The sequence below is a fragment of the Salvelinus fontinalis genome, chromosome 35 (genome assembly GCF_029448725.1).
Source record: "Salvelinus fontinalis isolate EN_2023a chromosome 35, ASM2944872v1, whole genome shotgun sequence".
Taxonomy (NCBI): Eukaryota; Metazoa; Chordata; class Actinopteri; order Salmoniformes; family Salmonidae; genus Salvelinus; species Salvelinus fontinalis.
In genome coordinates, this window is record NC_074699.1 from 40,985,583 (window position 1) to 41,012,304 (window position 26,722).

Genomic DNA, 26,722 nt, shown 5'->3' on the forward strand with positions numbered 1-26,722 from the left:
GACTAAGGGGTGCCACTCAGAACCTTATATATTCCAGTTAGGCTACGTGGTGCCCCTCAGAACATTGCTCAGATGGTTGGAGGATGGAGTTTAATTAGAGTTGTGGGTAAGACTTATTTAAACTACGACTGAATTACCTGTAGGCTATTATCTTTAAGTTTCTCTGGATAAGAGCGCCTGCTAAATGATCATGTCATTATATTATAGAACAGTTAGCCTGGCTGATTACGCTGTTGAACCCACCCTCTGTTCCCCCAGAGTAGAAAGCACCTTATCCACCCAACTGTTAAACACAATCAGTCTGTGGTCCACATGTGAATGGGATGTGAATGGTATGCTATTGGAGAGCTGTGAAGGCTGATACAGAGGCTTGACTTGACACTACTCGCCAACATCACAGCTATTATACCTTGGTTACAGAGGTCACGTCTTATCAGAGCACTGAGCTCCCCCCCCCCCCCCACTCACAATCCTACTGACCAACATCACAGCTATTATACCTTGGTTACAGAGGTCACGTCTTATCAGAGCACTGAGCTGGGCGCCCCCCACACACAATCCGAATTACACACACACTCAGGCACTCTCCCTCCACAATCCTACTTACACACACTCGGGCACACACACACACATACACACACAGTCACCCTCCTCAGAGCCACACTCCAATTACACTGTAAAGGACAAGGCTGAGACACAGCGCTCTGCATGACCTTGTTACAGGAGAGATGGATGAGGCCATTTATCTCCACAGACGATCAAATAACTTGACCCTGCCCTCAATACCCTGGTCTGGGGTAGAACTCCGTCTGTACACAACTCTCCATAGGATGAGACACTGTAATTATAGGCAGTTTTTAACTACTTTGAGATGCTTTGTTATAAAAAGACTACAGGGAAGATGGAGGTAGAGATGAGGACTTTGTTTTCCTGGTTGGATAACATATCTTAAGGATTGCTATTTAGTTAAAGGGTCAGGGGAAGTTGAAGCCAAAGTTGTTCCATTTTCAAATGGTTTGTTCTCCCTTCACTGGCAAGTAAGGATGGAAAAGAGACTGGGTGTTGCTGAAATGGAAAAGAGACTGGGTGTTGCTGAAATGGAAAAGAGACTGGGTGGTGCTGAAATGGAAAAGAGACTGGGTGGTGCTGAAATGGAAAAGAGACTGGGTGGTGCTGAAATGGAAAAGAGACTGGGTGGTGCTGAAATGGAAAAGAGACTGGGTGGTGCTGAAATGGAAAAGAGACTGGGTGGTGCTGAAATGGAAAAGAGACTGGGTGGTGCTGAAATGGAAAAGAGACTGGGTGGTGCTGAAATGGAAAAGAGACTGGGTGGTGCTGAAATGGAAAAGAGACTGGGTGGTGCTGAAATGGAAAAGAGACTGGGTGGTGCTGAAATGGAAAAGAGACTGGGTGGTGCTGAAATGGAAAAGAGACTGGGTGGTGCTGAAATGGAAAAGAGACTGGGTGGTGCTGAAATGGAAAAGAGACTGGGTGGTGCTGAAATGGAAAAGAGACTGGGTGGTGCTGAAATGGAAAAGAGACTGGGTGGTGCTGAAATGGAAAAGAGACTGGGTGGTGCTGAAATGGAAAAGAGACTGGGTGGTGCTGAAATGGAAAAGAGACTGGGTGGTGCTGAAATGGAAAAGAGACTGGGTGGTGCTGAAATGAAAAAAAGAGACTGGGTGGTGCTGAAATGAAAAAAAGAGACTGGGTGGTGCTGAAATGAAAAAAAGAGACTGGGTGGTGCTGAAATGAAAAAAAGAGACTGGGTGGTGCTGAAATGAAAAAAAGAGACTGGGTGGTGCTGAAATGAAAAAAAGAGACTGGGTGGTGCTGAAATGAAAAAAAGAGACTGGGTGGTGCTGAAATGAAAAAAAAAGACTGGGTGGTGCTGAAATGAAAAAAAGAGACTGGGTGGTGCTGAAATGAAAAAAAGAGACTGGGTGGTGCTGAAATGAAAAAAAGAGACTGGGTGGTGCTGAAATGAAAAAAAGAGACTGGGTGGTGCTGAAATGAAAAAAAGAGACTGGGTGGTGCTGAAATGAAAAAAAGAGACTGGGTGGTGCTGAAATGAAAAAAAGAGACTGGGTGGTGCTGAAATGAAAAAAAGAGACTGGGTGGTGCTGAAATGAAAAAAAGAGACTGGGTGGTGCTGAAATGAAAAAAAGAGACTGGGTGGTGCTGAAATGAAAAAAAGAGACTGGGTGGTGCTGAAATGAAAAAAAGAGACTGGGTGGTGCTGAAATGAAAAAAAGAGACTGGGTGGTGCTGAAATGAAAAAAAGAGACTGGGTGGTGCTGAAATGAAAAAAAGAGACTGGGTGGTGCTGAAATGAAAAAAAGAGACTGGGTGGTGCTGAAATGAAAAAAAGAGACTGGGTGGTGCTGAAATGAAAAAAAGAGACTGGGTGGTGCTGAAATGAAAAAAAGAGACTGGGTGGTGCTGAAATGAAAAAAAGAGACTGGGTGGTGCTGAAATGAAAAAAAGAGACTGGGTGGTGCTGAAATGAAAAAAAGAGACTGGGTGGTGCTGAAATGAAAAAAAGAGACTGGGTGGTGCTGAAATGAAAAAAAGAGACTGGGTGGTGCTGAAATGAAAAAAAGAGACTGGGTGGTGCTGAAATGAAAAAAAGAGACTGGGTGGTGCTGAAATGAAAAAAAGAGACTGGGTGGTGCTGAAATGAAAAAAAGAGACTGGGTGGTGCTGAAATGAAAAAAAGAGACTGGGTGGTGCTGAAATGAAAAAAAGAGACTGGGTGGTGCTGAAATGAAAAAAAGAGACTGGGTGGTGCTGAAATGAAAAAAAGAGACTGGGTGGTGCTGAAATGAAAAAAAGAGACTGGGTGGTGCTGAAATGAAAAAAAGAGGCTGGGTGGTGCTGAAATGAAAAAAAGAGGCTGGGTGGTGCTGAAATGAAAAAAAGAGGCTGGGTGGTGCTGAAATGAAAAAAAGAGGCTGGGTGGTGCTGAAATGGAAACGAGGCTGGGTGGTGCTGAAATGGAAACGAGGCTGGGTGGTGCTGAAATGGAAACGAGGCTGGGTGGTGCTGAAATGGAAACGAGGCTGGGTGGTGCTGAAATGGAAACGAGGCTGGGTGGTGCTGAAATGGAAACGAGGCTGGGTGGTGCTGAAATGGAAACGAGGCTGGGTGGTGCTGAAATGGAAACGAGGCTGGGTGGTGCTGAAATGGAAACGAGGCTGGGTGGTGCTGAAATGGAAACGAGGCTGGGTGGTGCTGAAATGGAAACGAGGCTGGGTGGTGCTGAAAGGGAAACGAGGCTGGGTGGTGCTGAAAGGGAAACGAGGCTGGGTGGTGCTGAAAGGGAAAAGAGGCTGGGTGGTGCTGAAAGGGAAAAGAGGCTGGGTGGTGCTGAAAGGGAAAAGAGGCTGGGTGGTGCTGAAAGGGAAAAGAGGCTGGGTGGTGCTGAAAGGGAAAAGAGACTGGGTGGAGCTGAAAGGGAAAAGAGACTGGGTGGAGCTGAAAGGGAAAAGAGACTGGGTGGAGCTGAAAGGGAAAAGAGACTGGGTGGAGCTGAAAGGGAAAAGAGACTGGGTGGAGCTGAAAGGGAAAAGAGACTGGGTGGAGCTGAAAGGGAAAAGAGACTGGGTGGAGCTGAAAGGGAAAAGAGACTGGGTGGAGCTGAAAGGGAAAAGAGACTGGGTGGAGCTGAAAGGGAAAAGAGACTGGGTACTATAGACGATTGGATTTAGCTATGAGTCCCTGCGTTGTCTCTTCCTCCGTCTCTACCGTCCAAGTTTTCAGTGAAGCGTGATGTTATCTGATTCCATTTGATTTTCTAGTTCTCACTAACTGTTCTATCACGTAGCCTGCAGCTGGGAACACAGTGTTGTTTAACAGCCTGTTATGGAGCGTTACCCTTCACATTACAAGAGGAGAACATGATAGGTAATCTCACATTAAATTATTTCTCAGTAGACAGTTATACACACCCACATACACTATTTTATTTGTTTATTTGATGTAACCTTTATTTAACTGGGCAAGTCAGTTAGGAACAAATTCGTATTTACAATGAGGGCCTTTGGGGATGGGGGCTGGGATTAAAAAAAAAATATATATAAAAAAGATTACAAAACACATCACGGCAAGAGACAACACTACATAGAGACCTAATACAACAACACAACATAGTAGCAACACATGACAACAACATGGTAGCAACACATGACAACATGGCAGCAACACAACATGGCAGCAGCACAAAACATGGTACAAACATTGGGCACAGACAACAGCACAAAGGGCAAGAAGGTAGAGACAACAATACATCACGCTAAGCAGCCTGTCAGTAAGAGTGTCCATGATTGAGTCTTTGAATGAAGAGATTGAGATGAAACTGTCCCGTTTGAGTGTTTTTTGCAGCTCGTTCCAGTCACTAGGTGCAGCGAACTGAAAAGAGACCCGGGGATACCCCCACACAGGCACCCCCACACAGGCACCCACACACAGGCACCCACACACAGGCACACACACACCCCGACAACCCCCCACACACACAGACACTCTGACACCCCTCTCCCCTGCTGTATGTTGCAGTTCCACCGGAGTTCCTGAAGAGGCCGGCCAACATCTACGCCCACGAGTCCATGGACATCATGTTTCAGTGTGAGGTCACAGGCTCCCCGGCCCCCACCGTCAAATGGGTCAAAAACGGAGACGCTGTCATTCCCAGCGACTACTTCAAAATCATTGTAAGTTTGTTGTAATGTAAAATGTCATTAGGATGTGTGACGTAAAACCTGTAGTTCAGCTTCTGATCTTTACTGAGGAGAAGTTCTCGTGACATTCTACAGTCTGATACCTCTTAACCAATCGCTTTAACAAGCAGTGCTTCAGCTAGATGCTCAACTGATGTGGTCTTTGATTTACGAGTGGTCGGTCAATCACCATATTGACCTCTCACACAGTCTCCACCTCAAGACATTGACCTATTTCCCTCTCTCTCCACCACCTGATGTTATTGACCTCGCTCTCTCGGTCGCTTTTTCTATCTCTCTTTTTCTCTCTGTCTGTCTCTCTCTGTCTCTCGCTCTCTGACCCGCAGAATGAACACAACCTGCAGGTGCTGGGTCTGGTCAAGTCTGACGAGGGCTTCTACCAGTGTTTGGCAGAGAACGATGCAGGGAACATTCAGTCCAGCGCTCAACTCATCATCCTAGAGCACGGTACGTTGGGAGGGGAACCGAATGGACAGGGTTCTAGATAGAAGCCAGTGCTCATTCTGGGGGGGCTTGGTTGTAGTAGTAATCACATTGATGTGTGTTTTGGGGTACATTAGGTTTACTCAAACACAAGGCTGGACACTGGAAATGAGTAGAGCCTAGAATACAGTAGACAATGTGAATATTGAACAAATCTAAGAAGCATGCCCAAAGAGTATGACAAGCAAAGAGAGTAGGACAAGAAAAAGGACAACCCAAAACCTCCAGAGAGAGGGAGAGGTAGGGACAGAAACAAAGACAACTCAAAACCTCCAGAGAGAGGGAGAGGTAGGGACAGAAACAAAGACAACACAAAACCTCCAGGGAGAGGTAGGGACAGAAACAAAGACAACACAAAACCTCCAGGGAGAGGTAGGGACAGAAACAAAGACAACACAAAACCTCCAGAGAGAGGGAGAGGTAGGGACAGAAACAAAGACAACACAAAACCTCCAGAGAGAGGGAGAGGTAGGGACAGAAACAAAGACAACACAAAACCTCCAGAGAGAGGGAGAGGTAGGGACAGAAACAAAGACAACACAAAACCTCCAGGGAGAGGGAGAGGTAGGGACAGAAACAAAGACAACACAAAACCTCCAGAGAGAGGGAGAGGTAGGGACAGAAACAAAGACAACACAAAACCTCCAGAGAGAGGGAGAGGTAGGGACAGAAACAAAGACAACACAAAACCTCCAGGGAGAGGGAGAGGTAGGGACAGCAACAAAGACAACACAAAACCTCCAGGGAGAGGGAGAGGTAGGGACAGAAACAAAGACAACACAAAACCTCCAGGGAGAGGGAGAGGTAGGGACAGAAACAAAGACAACCCAAAACCTCCAGGGAGAGGGAGAGGTAGGGACAGAAACAAAGACAACACAAAACCTCCAGAGAGAGGGAGAGGTAGGGACAGAAACAAAGACAACACAAAACCTCCAGGGAGAGGGAGAGGTAGGGACAGAAACAAAGACAACACAAAACCTCCAGAGAGAGGGAGAGGTAGGGACAGAAACAAAGACAACACAAAACCTCCAGAGAGAGGGAGAGGTAGGGACAGAAACAAAGACAACACAAAACCTCCAGGGAGAGGTAGGGACAGAAACAAAGACAACACAAAATCTCCAGGGAGAGGTAGGGACAGAAACAAAGACAACACAAAACCTCCAGGGAGAGGTAGGGACAGAAACAAAGACAACCCAAAACCTCCAGGGAGAGGTAGGGACAGAAACAAAGACAACCCAAAACCTCCAGGGAGAGGTAGGGACAGAAACAAAGACAACCCAAAACTTCCAGGGAGAGGGAGAGGTAGGGACAGAAACAAAGACAACCCAAAACCTCCAGGGAGAGGGAGAGGTAGGGACAGAAACAAAGACAACACCACCAGACACCAGAATAGATTTAGTTCCTAAAAATAGGACTGGGTGTATTAAAACGCCCATGTGGGGGAATGGGAAAAATACCAATCTGGTGCTGGGTGATGACGAGGTGAAGTTTTTTCTTCTCCATCCTGCTTTTAAAAGTGCTGTTTCTCTGCCAAATCAAGAAGCACCGTACATTATGATTCCAACAACCGGCACATCCACCTACAGATATCTATAGTAGCTACCAAACTAACTGCAGAACTGCATTTCTGTAGGTAACCAGATTTAACACGTGTGAATTGTCCCGTTACTCCTGAGCAGGTTGTTCATGGATTAGCATAAATTGGGGTGTCGGTCAGATAGCTCCCTCCAAACAGTGTTCTCTTCTCCCCGTTGGAAGGCACTAAGTCAGAAATAAAGATGACCTGCAGCTTTTAAGTAGCATTATGCATATCTCAAATAATTGCTCAACGAGGGAGATCAGCAAGGGGAGTCTTGTGACCTAGAACTTGTTTTTGTTTGGGATCAGTCAGTAAAGCAGACGGTCTGACACACTCGCCTGCCCTCAGCAGGACGTTAGAGAGAGCACTCTTATCCCATGACATGAAAGGGCTGTTTTAATGATTCCTACTGCCTTTGTAAGGTACAATAGGTTATTGGCTACAGCTGCCAGGCTAGCATCCCTTTCTCCCCCTACATTACATCATGGTCGCTTCTTCTCATGAAAGTCGAGAGTTCAGTGCCCTGTTTACAGCTACACAAACAGTGAATGTGGGAAGTTCATTTTCCCTGAAGAGTGGATGTAAATATCCATCATATGCACTTTGTTTATTTCCAGTTTCCATACATTTGATTCCTCCCTGTGTCAGCATGTGGTCCATCAGCATCCTAAACAATCCTATAATTTCTTACAAAAGCTGCCTCACAGAGGTGCCAAAGTAAGTATTCCCTTCCATAGAAACGGCCCAGTTTGACCGTGCTGTTCTGTGAATATCGCTCTCTGAGGCTGGGAGATGATTTTCTTCCTTTAGCTCTGTAAATTGAGAGTAGATCTCTCTGGAACGTATCTTCTCTCCTGTGCCGGGTTAGTGTACACAGATCTTCCTTGGTGCCATCTGTCAACTCTCCCCTCCCGCCGCTCTCTCCTATCAGCCACCTGCTCTGTCCCCTGTGCACCTCTGTCCACTGGGCCAAGTGCTAAATGTGCTGTCCGTACTGTCCTCTCTCTCTTCACCCTCACCGGCTGTCCCCCTCACCGCTGGGGGTCCTTATCCGCTCCCTCGTCCCCCTCCTCTCCTGTGCCTCTGTCCTCCTCTCCTGTGTCTCCCCCTTCCGTCGCCCTCCTCCTGTGTCTCCCCCCTCCGTCCCCCTCCTGTGTCTCCGTCTCCCCCCTCCGTCCCCCTCCTGTGTCCCCCTCCTCTCCTGTGTCTCGTCCCCCTCCTCTCCTGTGTCTCCCCCTCGTCCCCCTCTTCTCTCCCATGTCGTCCCCCATCAGATTTGCCCCTTCTCCCTCACTGCTGCCGCGGTTGCATTCGTGTCTATGATAGAAAAAGGGCTTTGAATCATGTCTGTGCTCAGTTGTGTAAAGAATGAATTTAGAAAAAGTTCCAATACTGAACATATTGATTTTCTGTGTATCTTTTTGTAATCCAAACATTTCTTTCCTATTCATCCAAGTTCAGACAGAAAAGCCTCCATGAACGACCACTACTTCACTGAAGAGACCAGAGTAGAAAAAAACCTTTCTTTGTGTTCTTCCTTCAGGAGTTCAACAAAGCGAACACAGACCAGCTCACTGCTACGTTTTTAAAACCCTCAGTTACTTTTTGGAGCCGGAGACCAAAAATAGCCCTCAAATTGCAGTCCGGAGCAATTTTTGTACACATTCCTTCCTTTGCCATATGTTCTGTGCAATGTTGGGTGACTAGTTACAAACAGATGTTAGAACAGGATAACAGCAGAAATGGACCTGGATGGGACTAATTATATAATGCGAGGGTGGCCAAGTGACCCTAGTTAATTCACCCTGTAAACCGGCCTCACTTTCTCCTGTCCTCTCCTATAATGGTGAGGAACAGAGCCTTTTAAAAGGTTTAGGTAGTATTGTTACTGTCACCATTTAGAACTATTTGAGCCAGGCCACCACACGTTGTTAGGTGTTGCTAGTTTAGCATCTTATTGGTCTCTGTAGTCATTTGTGGTCTATACATGTCTGGTTTTCTAGTCATTTACAGTCAAGTGTGTATATTATATGGCTGGGTTTTAGATTGACATTGTAATTTAAAACTAAGAACAAAATGTAGTCAACATATAGTGCGTTCAGTATTGGAGGGGCAGTCAGTATTGGAGGGGCAGTCAGTATTGGAGGGGCAGTCAGTATTGGAGGGGCAGTCAGTATTGGAGGGGCAGTCAGTATTGGAGGGGCAGTCAGTATTGGAGGGGAGCTAATGCAGGAAACCGGCGAATGAACAGGCATTGAGGATGTTGTTTGCTCCTCTGCCCTCTGCCTTTTCCTCCCACATTCATTCAAGAGATGTTCTTCTCTTTTGCATTTGAATGCTTGTTTTTCTCCCCTCAGCATGTAAGCACCTCTTCAGATATTCAAGTGCTCCTCTCTCAGCATACAGAATATGTTTTGACCCCCCCCCCCCCTGGTTCGGAGGCTCCCGCTGTAGAAGGGAATTGTATAGGATAATCAAACACCAGCAGGAGTTGATTGGCTGAGTCTACTTCATCTCACACTTATAGGACTCCTGTTTTTTAAAATATGGTGTCTGTTGTACCGGGGTAGTGCATCTGTTGTACCGGGGTAGCACGTCTGTTGTACCGGGGTAGTGCGTCTGTTATACCGGGGTAGGGCATCTGTTGTACCGGGGTAGGGCGTCTGTTGTCCCGGGGTAGAGCGTCTGTTGTACCGGGGTAGCGTGTCTGTTGTACCGAGGTAGGGCGTCTGTTGTACCGAGGTAGGGCGTCTGTTGTACCGGGGTAGCGCGTCTGTTGTACCGGGGTAGCGCGTCTGTTGTACCGGGGTAGAGCGTCTGTTGTACCGGGGTAGCGCGTCTGTTGTACCGGGGTAGCGCGTCTGTTGTACCGGGGTAGCGCCTCTGTTGTACCGGGGTAGCGCGTCTGATATCTGTCTGTCTATTGTACCAGGGTAGCGGGTCAGGTGTCTGTGTTCTACCAGGGTAGTGTATTGTACCAGGGTAGTGGGTCAGGTGTCTGTAGTTTACCAGGGGTAGTGTATTGGACCAGGGGTAGTGTATTGGACCAGGGTAGTGAGTCAAGTGTCTGTAGTTTACCAGGGTAGTGAGTCAAGTGTCTGTATTGTACCAGGGTAGTGCATTGGACCAGGGTAGTGTATTGTACCAGGGTAGTGTATTGTACCAGGGTAGTGTATTGTACCAGGGTAGTGTATTGTACCAGGGTAGTGTATTGGACCAGGGTAGTGTATTGGACCAGGGTAGTGTATTGGACCAGGGTAGTGTATTGGACCAGGGTAGTGTATTGGACCAGGGTAGTGTATTGGACCAGGGTAGTGTATTGGACCAGGGTAGTGTATTGGACCAGGGTAGTGTATTGGACCAGGGTAGTGCATTGGACCAGGGTAGTGCATTGGACCAGGGTAGTGCATTGGACCAGGGTAGTGCATTGGACCAGGGTAGTGCATTGGACCAGGGTAGTGCATTGGACCAGGGTAGTGTATTGGACCAGGGTAGTGTATTGGACCAGGGTAGTGCATTGGACCAGGGTAGTGGGTGGAGTGGATAAAACCAAGAAGAGCTCAGTCACACCGGGGCTTTAACAGGAATCAGTCATTCCACCCATAATGACCAGTACCCTACCCCCCCCACACACACACACACAAACACACACAGCCTCTTCCCTCTCTTTTTTTCCCCTTCTTCCCCATCTCTCTTCCTCAGCACATTGTCCCAGTCAGTCCCCACCCAGAGCAGAAAACCACTCTAGTCAACACTAAACTGACAGGACACAGAGCACTTTCACCACAGCCAAACACAAATGCCTGTTGAGAAATGGACTTTCTCCATCTAATGACTGGCTGAGTGCTTTTTTTGTTTTGCAGAGCGTGGGAGCAGTCGGATGATAAATTGAAATCAGTGGTGTTGGAATTCAGAGGCTGACATAGTGATAGATCAGAGAGGGGGAGATCTCCGCTGCCAGGCTTGCCAGCCAAGCTGCTGGGGAAGTTTTCAGTTGGGCATAGCAGAGTGGGATAGAATCAATAGGATATTATAGAGTATAATTTAACCTAGCAGGGCTGTTTTTGATGGATGTGTTTTTGCGATCAGTAAGTTAAAACTGATTAGACTGGAAAGAGAGGAACTATAGTATCTACAGAATACTTCTGCGGCAGAGAATAGTACTGCGGCCCAGAGTAGTACTGCGGCCCAGAGTAGTACTGGGGCAGAGAATAGTACTGCCGCCCAGAATAGTACTGGGACAGAGAATAGTACTGCCGCCCAGAATAGTACTGCCGCCCAGAATAGTACTGCCGCCCAGAATGCCACTACAGTATACTACTACAGCCTTCCCAGTTACAACGAAGATGAGAGAAAGCAGTGCTAAAAATAAAATGTAGGGACTCCTCTGGGGCTCTGTACAACCCAACAAGAACACAAATGTAAACCCCTAGTGTCTGTCAGGGGGATAGAAGCTGTATCTTCAGGCCGGGCTCAGGGACAGGGCGACCAGACACTATTTGTGTTGTGTGTCACTGTGGCGTCTGTAGCAGCGTCTGTAAAGTCATAAAGCGAACAGTGGTCCCCGTGCGACGCTCACAGCCATGTAAATGTGACAGTTTTACGCGCCCCGCATCTTGCCCCCCTCTCAGGAAGGCCTCGGAGAAGAGAGGGAGAGCGAGTCAGAGAGATGGCGAATTGAATCAGAGCGACTGTTGGTTTTACAGCTACGCACTCTGACAAGGGCCTTTTTATTCGCCTTGGAAGATGGATGGTGGACCAGCTAGTGTGATATTAGTTTAAATGGAGTACGTTCAAGATTGGAAATGAAATGTTTTGAAAATGTTAGAAATGTATAGAAATGAGGTTAGTCCAAACATGCAGCCTACAGTAGTAACGTATTCTTAGTGCCCCATCAATAGTAAATACACTAAATAGTGGTGTTACCCAGAAGGCTCGGCCCACCTACAGGAAGTAATGGTAGTGTTACCCAGAAGGCTCGGCCCACCTACAGGAAGTAATGGTAGTGTTACCCAGAAGGCTCGGCCCACCTACAGGAAGTAATGGTAGTGTTACCCAGAAGGCTCGGCCCACCTACGTTAAGTAATGGTAGTGTTACCCAGAAGGCTCGGCCCACCTACAGGAAGTAATGGTAGTGTTACCCAGAAGGCTCGGCCCACCTACGTTAAGTAATGGTAGTGTTACCCAGAAGGCTCGGCCCACCTACAGTAAGTAATGGTAGAAGAAACACAGACAACCCTAACTAGAACACCCACTTCCTCCGTCTACCTCTGATTACTGGGTCTGTGGGGTTTCCACTGTGAGCAGTTAGGCAGCTGATCAGAAGAGTGTGGTTTCCACTGTGTGTGTGTGTGTATGTATTTGTATTTACCACACTCTGTTCAAGGACCGTGAACGTGGGTTTGACTGACAATTTTCTCCCTTGGGCTTTGTGTACTCTACAATGGTTAGGACCGGCAGTGGTTGGTTCCTGAAGCTTATTATTCTTTGTATATTTTCCCTGATTGTTCATTCCAGCAGGGTAGCCTAGTGGTTAGAGCGTTGGACTAGTAAAGGAAAGGTTGCAGAGTTCAAATCCCCGAGCTGACGAGGTACAAATCTGTCGTTCTGCCCCTGAACAAGGCAGTTAACCCACTGTTCCTAGGCCGTCATTGAAAATAAGAATTTGTTCTCAACTGACTTGCCTAGTTAAATAAAGATTTAAAATGTATAAAAAAATCCATCTCTGAGATTCATTTGCTTACCCGAGGACAGAATATTACCATCTGTGTGTTTTTCTGTTATTCTGTATGATAATTCAACCCGCTTTCTTTTTACAATGGAAACTGAAAGGTTATGTTTCTTTCCAGTTTACTGTATCTTTTCATTGCTTTTTTTCAAGGTCACACTTTCAACCTTGTTATCGCGGACGTTTTTAGCCCTGACCTGGGCTTGGTGTGTCACCTGCCTCAGCCTCACGCGCCAGTCACACCTTCCCTATCACTTTATCACTCACACTCCCTCCAGGATGCTGGTTGCTGTTGTTGGATAGCACCCATCCCCGGAGTCTACTTTCAGGGTGATACTCGGCCTAAATGGGTGGAAGCGCCACGTTGCGCAAAAACAAAGCTCTTCCTTTATACCCCGACAGGTCACCTGACCCCCAGCGGGGTCCCTGGGCTCCTGGCTCAGAGATGAGAGGCGTTGCCAGGCTAGCGTTTCCTTTTCACGTCAACCGCCCCCTGTCGTGCCACCCTCCCTCTACGCATATTGACCATCATGCAACATTCCAGAGTGGTATATAATAGGCTACCCGCCTCGATGTCCCTATGCGTGACATCCACCCCACATAGACCATCCCAGTGACCCTGATTACACTGAATCCGGGGGGGGTTCCTCTCTGAGTTACACTAACAGTTAATTTATTTGGCCCTTTCCTCCTGTTGGGAGAAACCTGGCACAAGCACCCCTGAGATATCAAACCACTTACCATACTGTACACAGTTACGTGTTGAGAATTCAATTCACACACCAGGTAATAAGAACCTGCGGCCTGTTGGGGATTATGATGATGATGTAGGGTAAAACAGATTTCCTGCTTCTTTAACTCTATAGGAGGAACCCCTGTGAGTGCCCCTCCCGTTTCTTCTCCACTGAGCATGTTTACCACTGGATGCTAATTTCCCCAAAGAAAGACTACAAGACGGGGGGGGGGGAGGCAATCAACATAGAAAAATATGTCCATGCTCTTATTCATTTACATATCAGGGCTCATGCCACAGCAGGGGCCTCACATGTTTTGGGCGAAGGGGGGGGGGGGGGGGGGGGGGTGCATGATATACAATCATGACCCTACAGTGGAAGTGGATCAGGGAAGGATGTTTGTCTGATGAGGAAGGGGATGCTGTATGTATGCATGTACACACCAGACATTTAATTATTGATGGAACCAACCTGATTCAATTATCAGATGTGTTTCAAAGCAGATGAAAGTCCAAGGGGAATTTTCTGTGTGTGAATTAAACTCGTACACTCTTGTGATGGGAGACTAGCATGCAGGCGCTCTGAGACCACGGATAGAGGGAAGGACTTTAAAGTGGCAAGGGCGGAGATTTAGTAGGTGGATGGGGGAGATGAGTGGGACGGGGGGGCAAAAGGAGTAAGACTGACTGCTCCATGGGCCTGCTTTAGCCCTAGCAGGGGTGTAGGAGTCAGGGGACAGGGAGGGAGGTTAGACCTCTAGGGAGCCTACCTCTCCACCCTCACCAGATGAGAGTCTCCGTACACGCACTCCATCATATCCCCTGATGCCTGGAACACTAGGGGGGCTCCCTAATCCTGCTCTGTCATGCTGTGACCCCCCCCCCCCCCCCAACCACCCTCTCCACCAGATCCGCCCGTCCACTTCAGTTGTGTTGTCCTCCTGCAGCTCCATCCCTTTATCTCACCAGCCAGAGGGTCCTCAGGCAGAAAACAGCCCCCCCCCCTAAAAAAAACACACAAAAAAAACAGACCCATCCCAAATGTTTCATCTTCCACACGTCTCTGATGCCTTAGTTCCACTTTGCTCTATTTTTAGGCTGTAATGCAGTTATTTGGCTCTTTGTTGACGACCGAAGAAAAAATAAAGTGTCTTCCAATGAGTTGTGTGATCTGGCAACACTGTTGGTAGCTGTAGGTTTTCTACTTAATGTTGAACCACCGTACCACAAGCCCTTCAAGTTCCCAACCCCTTCACTTGTCCTTGGATTCCTTTACAATGAGCTGTTCCAGAAAATACTTTCCTTATCTGTGCTTCATAAAATAAAGAATATGCCATGTTTTAGATCCCAGATTTCCAATTTGCTGCAAACACCTGTTGAAATGGTGCAGGGAGTGGAAGAAATGAATATGGAGATACCGAGAACTCATGCGGACAGCTCCAAATCACCCAGAACCCATGAACTCATGTCTAACCTTAGCGCTACAGTGGACTACTTTGCTTTCTCTGTGGCGCGAGCCTCACTGAAAACCAGCTTTAATGCCACCTTCTCAGGAGGGAAACCCCATGTGTATCAAGTTACTGATCTGTGTTTTGTGCCTTGGGCAGTGGGCATTCTGTAACCCTTATAAACGTTATAAGAAATCAGATGCCTCTCCCGTCCCTCACGACTCCTCTCACCACGTAAAAAGGTGTCAGAAACAGAACCACTTTGTCCTCAAAGGCCAACAGGCAGAGGCGGCCCCGAAGAGGAGGGTGGGGGAACAGCGTCCTCCTCTTGAACAAGTCCAACGCTTGCCCAACCGACGAACGAGAGGAAGCAAGGGACCGGGAGATAAAGAACAAACGACATGTTTCATCTGCCTCTCCATCTTTCTCGTTCCCTCCCTCGTTTTTGTCTTGAAGACATTTGTCTGTCTCTTACCCGAGTTTGTATCTTTTGTCGACACATCAAGAGCCTCTCCAAATGTCACGAGCTGTCAGAATTCTCTTTCCTCTGATGTTATCGGCTGGAGACTAGCAAGAGAACATGGCCTCTTGAACAAATGAATGACTGAAATGGTCTTCGCTTTGCTTCCAGCAGCAACCAATTGGATACGACCACACCACAATCGTTCTCGCTTGATCAGAACCCCCCACAAACGCCGTTTCAGAACATCTCAGAGGAAACATCACAAATCAGTCAAGAGCGCAGTCTGTCTGCCATCACACATGTTCTTGTTGAAGTTCTATGAAAGCTTGGATGTGTTCATTTAGCTGCTTAACTGACCATGATATTTTGCCGAAAAAGGAATCAAGACATTTCCTTTAAATCTTTTAGCTCTTTCAGTATTTTTTTAACCATCTTATATCAGCTCTCTCCTTTTCATGTGCCATATCTCATCCTCTTCTGCTGAGGAGCATGACCGTCTCTCTTCCCTCTTTCTCTCCTCCCTCCTTTCCTCCCGGAGATAAAAGTGCTCATTCTGTAATAAGCCACTCGTTTAGCCATGTGGCTCTGTTCAGCTACATTACATGAACCCAACCCACAGACAGAAGCAGAGACTGTTTCCTTCACTTCTGAGACTAGTTTTACCATTATGCAACACTTGGCAAGACCTCTCACTCTCCAAGTTACATAGTAGCGACTTTGAACACTGCCTGGTGACGTCATTGTTGACCTGAATCCTAAATAACCATGCTTTCTTTGTATATAACAGCAAATGAGATGTTTGAAAGCCCAACAGCCTGCCAATGAGCTAATTGTCCTGTGGTGTACGTGTGCCGAGACAGGACTTCACGTTTTAAAACCCACGGCCGACTTTTCTTCTACACGTCTACCCGTCAGACAAAGTGGCAGCTCATTTTGCCAGTTATGTTTTCATATGCCCACAAAGTTGACGTATTCTACAACTCGTATTGACATTACTAGAAGCTTAGGCACCAGTTACTTCCCTTGTAATCAAACTTGAAAAGGTACTGGAAATCTTTGTCCTGAAGAGCTCCACTGATATCATTCAGCTGCCCTGGAAAGTACAGTATGTTTAATAAGATTCTAACGTTATTAATGGTTTCCTTTGAATCTTTTTGTCTTTCTTATACGCAGTACCCAGATACCTGGTTGAGGTAGAGGATAACTTTCCTCATTAGCTCCTAATGCCAGCCATTCATTACCAGTGTCACACGCCCTAATGACACAATTCATCTACTAGAAATAGACCATCAGAACAGCTACAGTAGAAATCTAGGATTCTACTCAATTTCTTCCTTACTATAACTGTCCATGGCTGAGAATAGATGGAAGACTGATTGTGACCAGGAGACTGAGACATGTGCTGTTCTCTGTAGTACCACTGAGACTAACATTAACAAGGAGGAGACTGAGACATGTCCTGTTCTCTATAGTACCGCTGAGACTAACATTATGGTTTTCATCTACTCGCTGTATGCCCGGTGCCAACTTGGACATAGTGGTCCTTAGCACGTGGCCGCATGCCAGCGCCTCGCTAGGCAGCTCAGGAGCCTCTCCACCCAGTTGACTGCCATCTTTCTTCCCCCTTTCCTTTCCCTTTATTCCTTCCCCGGCAATTTGCTCCGGGTTCTGTCTCCAACAGAATGGTAATCCTCCAGCTGAGCCTTAAAGCCCAGAGGACTGAGGGGAGTGGAAGGGGGCAAGCCCCGGCCCAACGGAGTAAGCTTGGGCGGTATCCAGATTCATACTTTCATACCGACCTTGTGCCAAACCAGGATATTCGGTAATACTGGCACGGAACACACGGGGCGCTGGTTTCAAACCCCACTGATACTCTGAAATCTGAAGGTTAGCATTGCTAAAAAGTCCCATAGGGAATGCTAACTAAATGCTAACAAGCGCGTTGTGAAGATTTTATACAGTCTTACCTAAACTACACAACTAACTCAAAAATGCTACTTACAGTTTGCTGCACACACATAACAAATATAAGCCACAAGGCTCTTGATCCAAGAGGGGATTCTCTGCAGCTAGATAGTTAACTAGCTACTAAATTAGCAAACCAAATGCACAATTGCAGAGCTTTTAGCACATTTTTGACAGTTAACTTAATAGTTATAAGATATCTAGCTGGCAAACATTTAGTTGTGAATTCCATATTGTAATTTGATCACCTGGCACATTCTGCACAACAGTGACTCACAAGGCCCCAGTCTTTTGTCCAAGTGTGCTTGTAAACAAACACCACATGTAAACTTCATAATGAAAATTGATGTGACAGGTGAAATGAAACAACACAATCTTTATCTCCTAATGTATTGCACAAGTTGACTGCAGGTATTTACTTAAAAAGTAGCTACAAATATTCACATTTATAAAAACAAAAATCAATGGTATTGAAAAAACGTCCAATGGCTTTTTCCAAATACCCCCGTATACGGTGTGTATATACGGTATACCGCCCAAGCCTAAAACCGTCTCTGACCGAGAGCGTCCTACGTACACATACAGCCGTATAGACACACACACACTCGTCCAAATGGACACACACACACACACAAATGGACACACACAACTGTCATAGACATGTCAGAACTGTTTATGATATGAGGATATGACCTCAAGTCACACGATTAACAGATATGTCAAGTAAACAGTTCCCAATGCTTTCCCGGCAGCAGCCCAGTCACACTGACAGACAGCTCACTCTGTGTACTAGTCAGTAATTGCTGTGAATGATTACTGTGAATGTCATCTCTGCATTCCGTCTAATGGCTCGTGTCATTACAGAGAAGCTGTAGTGAAATGAACCGGACTTAATGTATTTTCTACAGGTATGAATCAGATGGATGTATATCCTCCTCAGGCCCTCTTTGTAGAATGGCTTTATGTTTATTGAGAGAGATGGAGCCCAAGTATTCCCAGTTGTTGGCTGTTTCTGTGATTGAATATTTTGTTGATGATTAGATTGTTTACATTTATATTGGCGTGTATTTTTTATTATAGGAGGTGAGGAGAATTTTCACTCAGTGCCCAAGGAAAATATGTTGTAACTCTGTAGAATGACACTTATTTATTATCTTCCCTCTACTCAAATATACAGGGGAATCTATTCCCTGTGTGTGTGTGTGGAGTGTGTGTGTGTGTGTGTGTGGAGTGTGTGTGGAGTGTGTTCTCACTTCTATCTGTAATATACAGCAAATCCCACACCACTCTGTTCAATATCCAAGGTCATGGCACCGCTGGAATCTGTCATATAAACAGATCGTCTAGTCTCCCTGAATAAGCATCTCCTCAGTGTGTCATGATGGATAGATGTACTATGGCCAGCATACATTTGCATATAGAGTTGTATTTCTCTCTATATATATATACCCCATATGTTCAGTTTCCATACATTTTGGCAGTGCCCTCGACTTGATTCCTTTGACCTGCAACCAATGGAAATGCCACAGTCTCTCTGACACTCTTTCCCTGTGTTGTGTCTGAGTCGTCTGGTATAAAATAGAAAGCAGATATACCCATGTCTAGCCACAGATTGTTCTGAGAAAGCACCACAGGACATCTTTTCACGTTGCTGTGGGTGGACTGTGGAATAGCGCCAGTACAAGTGCATCAAAACATTCTAGGGTGGGTTTGACAGTGTGTGTGGAGCTCTAAGGTCACACTTTGCTATGTAGAATATGTACAAAGTCTACAGTGTATTTTGTATATGTGTTCATACACCATTCAGTGGTGTTTGTGTGCTCCTCCCCTCTTCCATTAGAGATGTTGTCCATGTTTAGTCTCCCTCCTTCTGTATTGTGTTTCGTTGGGATTATTCCAGCGTGATATTACTGTGTTTTTGGGATTCCTTGTCATGCCGAGAGCTCTTTTTTTTGTTACGTGGTTGTTATTTTGTGTGTTTCTTCTGTTTTCTTTTTTGTTCTCCTTTATTTCGCTGTCCTTTCCTTTCTCTTCTTCTTCTCTGTTCCTTTTGGATGCCCGCCGTCCGTCCATCTCTTTCTCCTTCTCTGTCTCGCTGTCTTCTTCACCTTCCATCCACTTGACCCCTACTCATCTCCCCCACTCCACCCTCAAAGATGTAGCCCTCCCCACCCCTCCTCTCCCCTCACTGACTCCTGACACTACTGACCATGTAACGCCAGGCTCCAGAGGTGTGGCTAACCCCACTGGCCCCACCCCCTCCGCCCCCCGTGACGTCGTGGCCTCGCTGGTCTCCACCCGCTTCATCAAGCTCACCTGGCGCCCTCCAGCTGAGCCCAATGGAGAAGACCTCACCTACTCTGTCTACTTCAATCAGGAGGGTACCAACAGGTAGGGACCCTACACAGTACAGTATTACACACTACTCAGTGTATTATAGCAGGTAGGCCCTCTATTCAGTACAGTACATCATACACCCTACTGAGGGCCCCTATAGCATTCACCCTACTGAGGGACCCTATAGCATTCACCCTACTGAGGGCCCCTACAGCATACACACTATTGAGGGCCCCTATAGCATACACACTATTGAGGGCCCCTATAGCATACACCCTACTGAGGGCCCCTATAGCATACACACTGCCCAGTGTACAGGTAGACTCTTGCTATGTAATGGTGTGTAGTCTGTAAATTCAACACAGTCCACTCAGTAGAAATCAAGTGATGTAGTATTGCTTGCCTTCTATTGATAGTGTGTACACTAACTGACCTATTGATAGTGTGTGCACTAACTGACCTATTGATAGTGTGTGCACTAACTGGGCTGTTGAGTGCGTGTGTGTGCACTAACTGGGCTGTTGAGTGCGTGTGTGTGCACTAACTGGGCTGTTGAGTGCGTGTGTGTGCACTAACTGGGCTGTTGAGTGCGTGTGTGTGCACTAACTGGGCTGTTGAGTGCGTGTGTGTGCACTAACTGGGCTGTTGAGTGCGTGTGTGTGCACTAACTGGGCTGTTGAGTGCGTGTGTGTGCACTAACTGGGCTGTTGATAGTGTGTGTGCACTAACTGGGCTGTTGATAGTGTGTGTGCACTAACTGGGCTGTTGATAGTGTGTGTGCACTAACTGGGCTGTTGATAGTGTGTGTGCACTAACTGGGCTGTTGATAGTGTGTGTGCACTAACTGGGCTGTTGATAGTGTGTGTGCACTTACTTGGCTGTTGAGTGCGTGTGTGTGCACTAACTGGGCTGTTGTGTGTCTGTGTCTCAGGGAGCGTATCCTGAACACCAGTCGGCCAGGTGAGATGCAGGTGACCATTCAGAACCTGATGCCCGACTCCAAGTACAAGTTCCGGGTGGTGGCGCACAACAAGAACGGCCTGGGAGAGAGCTCTGCCGTCCTCAAGGTGGCCACCCAGGGTGAAGGTAAAACACACATACTGTATACTCTACAAACAAACAAACACTTACACAGGGATGAACATGAACCCAGACCACCCCACTGTCGCTCAGAGGACTACAGTCCTCTACTCTCCAGGCCGTAGAAGACGTCCTCTGTAGTGGTTGTTCATTTCCTTCCATTTACTTACCTGTGTGTGAGAGAGGTGTGTGTTTAAACATGGCCTCCCATACTGTGGCTGAGGAAGAAGGGTGTGTGTGTATAGTGGGGTATGGTAGGCAGGCTGAATTAAAATGCATCCTCCTTCCCTCCAGTTCTCCAATCTGTAAAACCTCCTCCGTCAAACATTGACACTGTATCCATTCAGTGTATACTATACTTTGACACTGTATCCATTCAGTGTATACTATACTTTGACACTGTATCCATTCACAGTGTATACCAGGCCTTATTGGGATGTTGTGACTGGAGTGTTTTTCCCCTCACAGCTCTACAGTACACATGCTAAGGGCTTCCCCCTCCATGGCACAGTAGAGGTGAACGCCCTCCTATTCATCTCTCCTTCTCTCTCCCTCATCACTGCTCAGCCTATTCATCTCTCCTTCTCTCTCCCCATCACTGCTCAGCCTATTCATCTCTCCTTCTCTCTCCCTCATCACGGCTCAGCCTATTCATCTCTCCTCCTCTCTCCCCATCACGGCTCAGCCTATTCATCTCTCCTTCTCTCTCCCCATCACTGGTCAGCCTATTCATCTCTCCTTCTCTCTCCATCACTGCTCAGCCTATTCATCTCTCCTTCTCTCTCCCCATCACTGCTCAGCCTATTCATCTCTCCTTCTCTCTCTCCCATCACTGCTCAGCCTATTCATCTCTCCTTCTCTCTCCCCATCACTGCTCAGCCTATTCATCTCTCCTTCTCTCTCCCCATCACTGCTCAGCCTATTCATCTCTCCTTCTCTCTCCCCATCACTGCTCAGCCTATTCATCTCTCCTTCTCTCTCTCCCATCACTGCTCACCCTATTCATCTCTACTTTTCTCTCCCCATCACTGCTCAGCCTATTCATCTCTCCTTCTCTCTCCCTCATCACTGCTCAGCCTATTCATCTCTCCTTCTCTCTCCCCATCACGGCTCAGCCTATTCATCTCTCCTTCTCTCTCCCCATCACGGCTCACCCTATTCATCTCTCCTTCTCTCTCCCAACACGGCTCACCCTATTCATCTCTCCTTCTCTCTCCCCATCACGGCTCACCCTATTCATCTCTCCTTCTCTCTCCCCATCACGGCTCAGCCTATTCATCTCTCCTTCTCTCTCCCCATCACGGCTCACCCTATTCATCTCTCCTTCTCTCTCCCAACACGGCTCAGCCTATTCATCTCTCCTTCTCTCTCCCTCATCAAGGCTCAGCCTATTCATCTCTCCTTCTCTCTCCCTCATCACGGCTCAGCCTATTCATCTCTCCTTCTCTCTCCCCATCACGGCTCAGCCTATTCATCTCTCCTTCTCTCTCCCCCATCAAGGCTCAGCCTATTCATCTCTCCTTCTCTCTCCCTCATCACGGCTCAGCATATTCATCTCTCCTTCTCTCTCCCTCATCAAGGCTCAGCCTATTCATCTCTCCTTCTCTCTCCCTCATCACGGCTCAGCATATTCATCTCTCCTTCTCTCTCCATCACTGCTCAGCCTATTCATCTCTCCTTCTCTCTCCCCATCACTGCTCACCCTATTCATCTCTCCTTCTCTCTCCCCATCACTGCTCAGCCTATTCATCTCTCCTTCTCTCTCTCCCAACACGGCTGGGCCTATTCATCTCTCCTTCTCTCTCCCTCATCACGGCTCAGCCTATTCATCTCTCCTTCTCTCTCCCTCACGGCTGGGCCTATTCATCTCTCCTTCTCTCTCCCTCATCACGGCTCAGCCTATTCATCTCTCCTTCTCTCTCCCCATCACTGCTGGGCCTATTCATCTCTCCTTCTCTCTCCCAACACGGCTCACCCTATTCATCTCTCCTTCTCTCTCCCTCATCACGGCTCAGCCTATTCATCTCTCCTTCTCTCTCCCTCATCACGGCTCAGCCTATTCATCTCTCCTTCTCTCTCCCTCATCAAGGCTCAGCCTATTCATCTCTCCTTCTCTCTCCCTCATCACGGCTCAGCCTATTCATCTCTCCTTCTCTCTCCCCATCACGGCTCAGCCTATTCATCTCTCCTTCTCTCTCCCTCATCAAGGCTCAGCCTATTCATCTCTCCTTCTCTCTCCCCATCACTGCTGGGCCTATTCATCTCTCCTTCTCTCTCCCAACACGGCTCACCCTATTCATCTCTCCTTCTCTCTCCCTCATCACGGCTCAGCCTATTCATCTCTCCTTCTCTCTCCCTCATCACGGCTCAGCCTATTCATCTCTCCTTCTCTCTCCCTCATCAAGGCTCAGCCTATTCATCTCTCCTTCTCTCTCCCTCATCACGGCTCAGCCTATTCATCTCTCCTTCTCTCTCCCCATCACGGCTCAGCCTATTCATCTCTCCTTCTCTCTCCCTCATCAAGGCTCAGCCTATTCATCTCTCCTTCTCTCTCCCTCATCACGGCTCAGCATATTCATCTCTCCTTCTCTCTCCCTCATCAAGGCTCAGCCTATTCATCTCTCCTTCTCTCTCCCTCATCACGGCTCAGCATATTCATCTCTCCTTCTCTCTCCCTCATCACGGCTCAGCCTATTCATCTCTCCTTCTCTCTCCATCACTGCTCAGCCTATTCATCTCTCCTTCTCTCTCCATCACTGCTCAGCCTATTCATCTCTCCTTCTCTCTCCCCATCACTGCTCACCCTATTCATCTCTCCTTCTCTCTCCCCATCACTGCTCAGCCTATTCATCTCTCCTTCTCTCTCTCCCAACACGGCTGGGCCTATTCATCTCTCCTTCTCTCTCCCTCATCACGGCTCAGCCTATTCATCTCTCCTTCTCTCTCCCTCACGGCTGGGCCTATTCATCTCTCCTTCTCTCTCCCTCATCACGGCTCAGCCTATTCATCTCTCCTTCTCTCTCCCCATCACTGCTGGGCCTATTCATCTCTCCTTCTCTCTCCCAACACGGCTCACCCTATTCATCTCTCCTTCTCTCTCCCTCATCACGGCTCAGCCTATTCATCTCTCCTTCTCTCTCCCTCATCACGGCTCAGCCTATTCATCTCTCCTTCTCTCTCCCTCATCAAGGCTCAGCCTATTCATCTCTCCTTCTCTCTCCCTCATCACGGCTCAGCCTATTCATCTCTCCTTCTCTCTCCTCATCACGGCTCAGCCTATTCATCTCTCCTTCTCTCTCCCCATCACGGCTCAGCCTATTCATCTCTCCTTCTCTCTCCCTCATCAAGGCTCAGCCTATTCATCTCTCCTTCTCTCTCCCTCATCACGGCTCAGCATATTCATCTCTCCTTCTCTCTCCCTCATCAAGGCTCAGCCTATTCATCTCTCCTTCTCTCTCCCTCATCACGGCTCAGCATATTCATCTCTCCTTCTCTCTCCCTCATCACGGCTCAGCCTATTCATCTCTCCTTCTCTCTCCCTCATCACGGCTCAGCCTATTCATCTCTCCTTCTCTCTCCCCATCACTGCTCAGCCTATTCATCTCTCCTTCTCTCTCCCCATCACTGCTCAGCCTATTCATCTCTCCTTCTCTCTCCCCATCACGGCTCAGCCTATTCATCTCTCCTTCTCTCTCCCTCATCAAGGCTCAGCCTATTCATCTCTCCTTCTCTCTCCCTCATCACGGCTCAGCCTATTCATCTCTCCTTCTCTCTCCCTCATCAAGGCTCAGCCTATTCATCTCTCCTTCTCTCTCCCTCATCACGGCTCAGCCTATTCATCTCTCCTCCTCTCTCCCCATCACGGCTCAGCCTATTCATCTCTCCTTCTCTCTCCCCATCACTGGTCAGCCTATTCATCTCTCCTTCTCTCTCCATCACTGCTCAGCCTATTCATCTCTCCTTCTCTCTCCCCATCACTGCTCAGCCTATTCATCTCTCCTTCTCTCTCTCCCTCATCACTGCTCAGCCTATTCATCTCTCCTTCTCTCTCCCCATCACTGCTCAGCCTATTCATCTCTCCTTCTCTCTCCCCATCACTGCTCAGCCTATTCATCTCTCCTTCTCTCTCTCCCATCACTGCTCACCCTATTCATCTCTACTTTTCTCTCCCCATCACTGCTCAGCCTATTCATCTCTCCTTCTCTCTCCCTCATCACTGCTCAGCCTATTCATCTCTCCTTCTCTCTCCCCATCACGGCTCAGCCTATTCATCTCTCCTTCTCTCTCCCCATCACGGCTCACCCTATTCATCTCTCCTTCTCTCTCCCCATCACGGCTCACCCTATTCATCTCTCCTTCTCTCTCCCCATCACGGCTCAGCCTATTCATCTCTCCTTCTCTCTCCCCATCACGGCTCACCCTATTCATCTCTCCTTCTCTCTCCCAACACGGCTCAGCCTATTCATCTCTCCTTCTCTCTCTCCCTCATCAAGGCTCAGCCTATTCATCTCTCCTTCTCTCTCCCTCATCACGGCTCAGCCTATTCATCTCTCCTTCTCTCTCCCCATCACGGCTCAGCCTATTCATCTCTCCTTCTCTCTCCCTCATCAAGGCTCAGCCTATTCATCTCTCCTTCTCTCTCCCTCATCACGGCTCAGCATATTCATCTCTCCTTCTCTCTCCCTCATCAAGGCTCAGCCTATTCATCTCTCCTTCTCTCTCCCTCGTCACGGCTCAGCATATTCATCTCTCCTTCTCTCTCCCTCATCACGGCTCAGCCTATTCATCTCTCCTTCTCTCTCCATCACTGCTCAGCCTATTCATCTCTCCTTCTCTCTCCATCACTGCTCAGCCTATTCATCTCTCCTTCTCTCTCCCCATCACTGCTCACCCTATTCATCTCTCCTTCTCTCTCCCCATCACTGCTCAGCCTATTCATCTCTCCTTCTCTCTCTCCCAACACGGCTGGGCCTATTCATCTCTCCTTCTCTCTCCCTCATCACGGCTCAGCCTATTCATCTCTCCTTCTCTCTCCCTCACGGCTGGGCCTATTCATCTCTCCTTCTCTCTCCCTCATCACGGCTCAGCCTATTCATCTCTCCTTCTCTCTCCCCATCACTGCTGGGCCTATTCATCTCTCCTTCTCTCTCCCTCATCACGGCTCAGCCTATTCATCTCTCCTTCTCTCTCCCTCATCAAGGCTCAGCCTATTCATCTCTCCTTCTCTCTCCCTCATCACGGCTCAGCCTATTCATCTCTCCTTCTCTCTCCCCATCACGGCTCAGCCTATTAATCTCTCCTTCTCTCTCCCTCATCAAGGCTCAGCCTATTCATCTCTCCTTCTCTCTCCCTCATCACGGCTCAGCATATTCATCTCTCCTTCTCTCTCCCTCATCAAGGCTCAGCCTATTCATCTCTCCTTCTCTCTCCCTCATCACGGCTCAGCATATTCATCTCTCCTTCTCTCTCCCTCATCACGGCTCAGCCTATTCATCTCTCCTTCTCTCTCCCTCATCACGGCTCAGCCTATTCATCTCTCCTTCTCTCTCCCCATCACTGCTCACCCTATTCATCTCTCCTTCTCTCTCCCCATCACTGCTCAGCCTATTCATCTCTCCTTCTCTCTCTCCCAACACGGCTGGGCCTATTCATCTCTCCTTCTCTCTCCCTCATCACGGCTCAGCCTATTCATCTCTCCTTCTCTCTCCCTCACGGCTGGGCCTATTCATCTCGCCTTCTCTCTCCCTCATCACGGCTCAGCCTATTCATCTCGCCTTCTCTCTCCCTCATCACGGCTCAGCCTATTCATCTCTCCTTCTCTCTCCCCATCACTGCTGGGCCTATTCATCTCTCCTTCTCTCTCCCAACACGGCTCACCCTATTCATCTCTCCTTCTCTCTCCCTCATCACGGCTCAGCCTATTCATCTCTCCTTCTCTCTCCCTCATCACGGCTCAGCCTATTCATCTCTCCTTCTCTCTCCCTCATCACGGCTCAGCCTATTCATCTCTCCTTCTCTCTCCCCATCACGGCTCACCCTATTCATCTCTCCTTCTCTCTCCCTCATCACTGCTCAGCCTATTCATCTCTCCTTCTCTCTCCCCATCACGGCTCAGCCTATTCATCTCTCCTTCTCTCTCCCCATCACGGCTCACCCTATTCATCTCT

The 26,722-nt window shown here is 47.9% G+C and overlaps 1 protein-coding gene across 14 annotated transcripts in view; it reads left to right on the forward strand.

Moving 5' to 3' along the window:
- Positions 1–26,722, forward strand: part of LOC129834874 (neogenin-like) — a 249,315-nt gene that overhangs the window by 174,176 nt on the left and 48,417 nt on the right. For 11 of the 14 annotated variants that reach the window (XM_055900212.1, XM_055900218.1, XM_055900213.1 and 8 more), the window contains exons 6-9: positions 4,558–4,712; positions 5,066–5,186; positions 19,295–19,529; positions 20,407–20,561. In XM_055900212.1, the coding sequence (XP_055756187.1) occupies positions 4,558–4,712; positions 5,066–5,186; positions 19,295–19,529; positions 20,407–20,561 (666 nt within the window). The remainder of the gene's footprint in view (positions 1–4,557; positions 4,713–5,065; positions 5,187–19,294; positions 19,530–20,406; positions 20,562–26,722) is intronic. The other 3 variants (XM_055900219.1, XM_055900220.1, XM_055900223.1) reach the window with 1 other exon arrangement.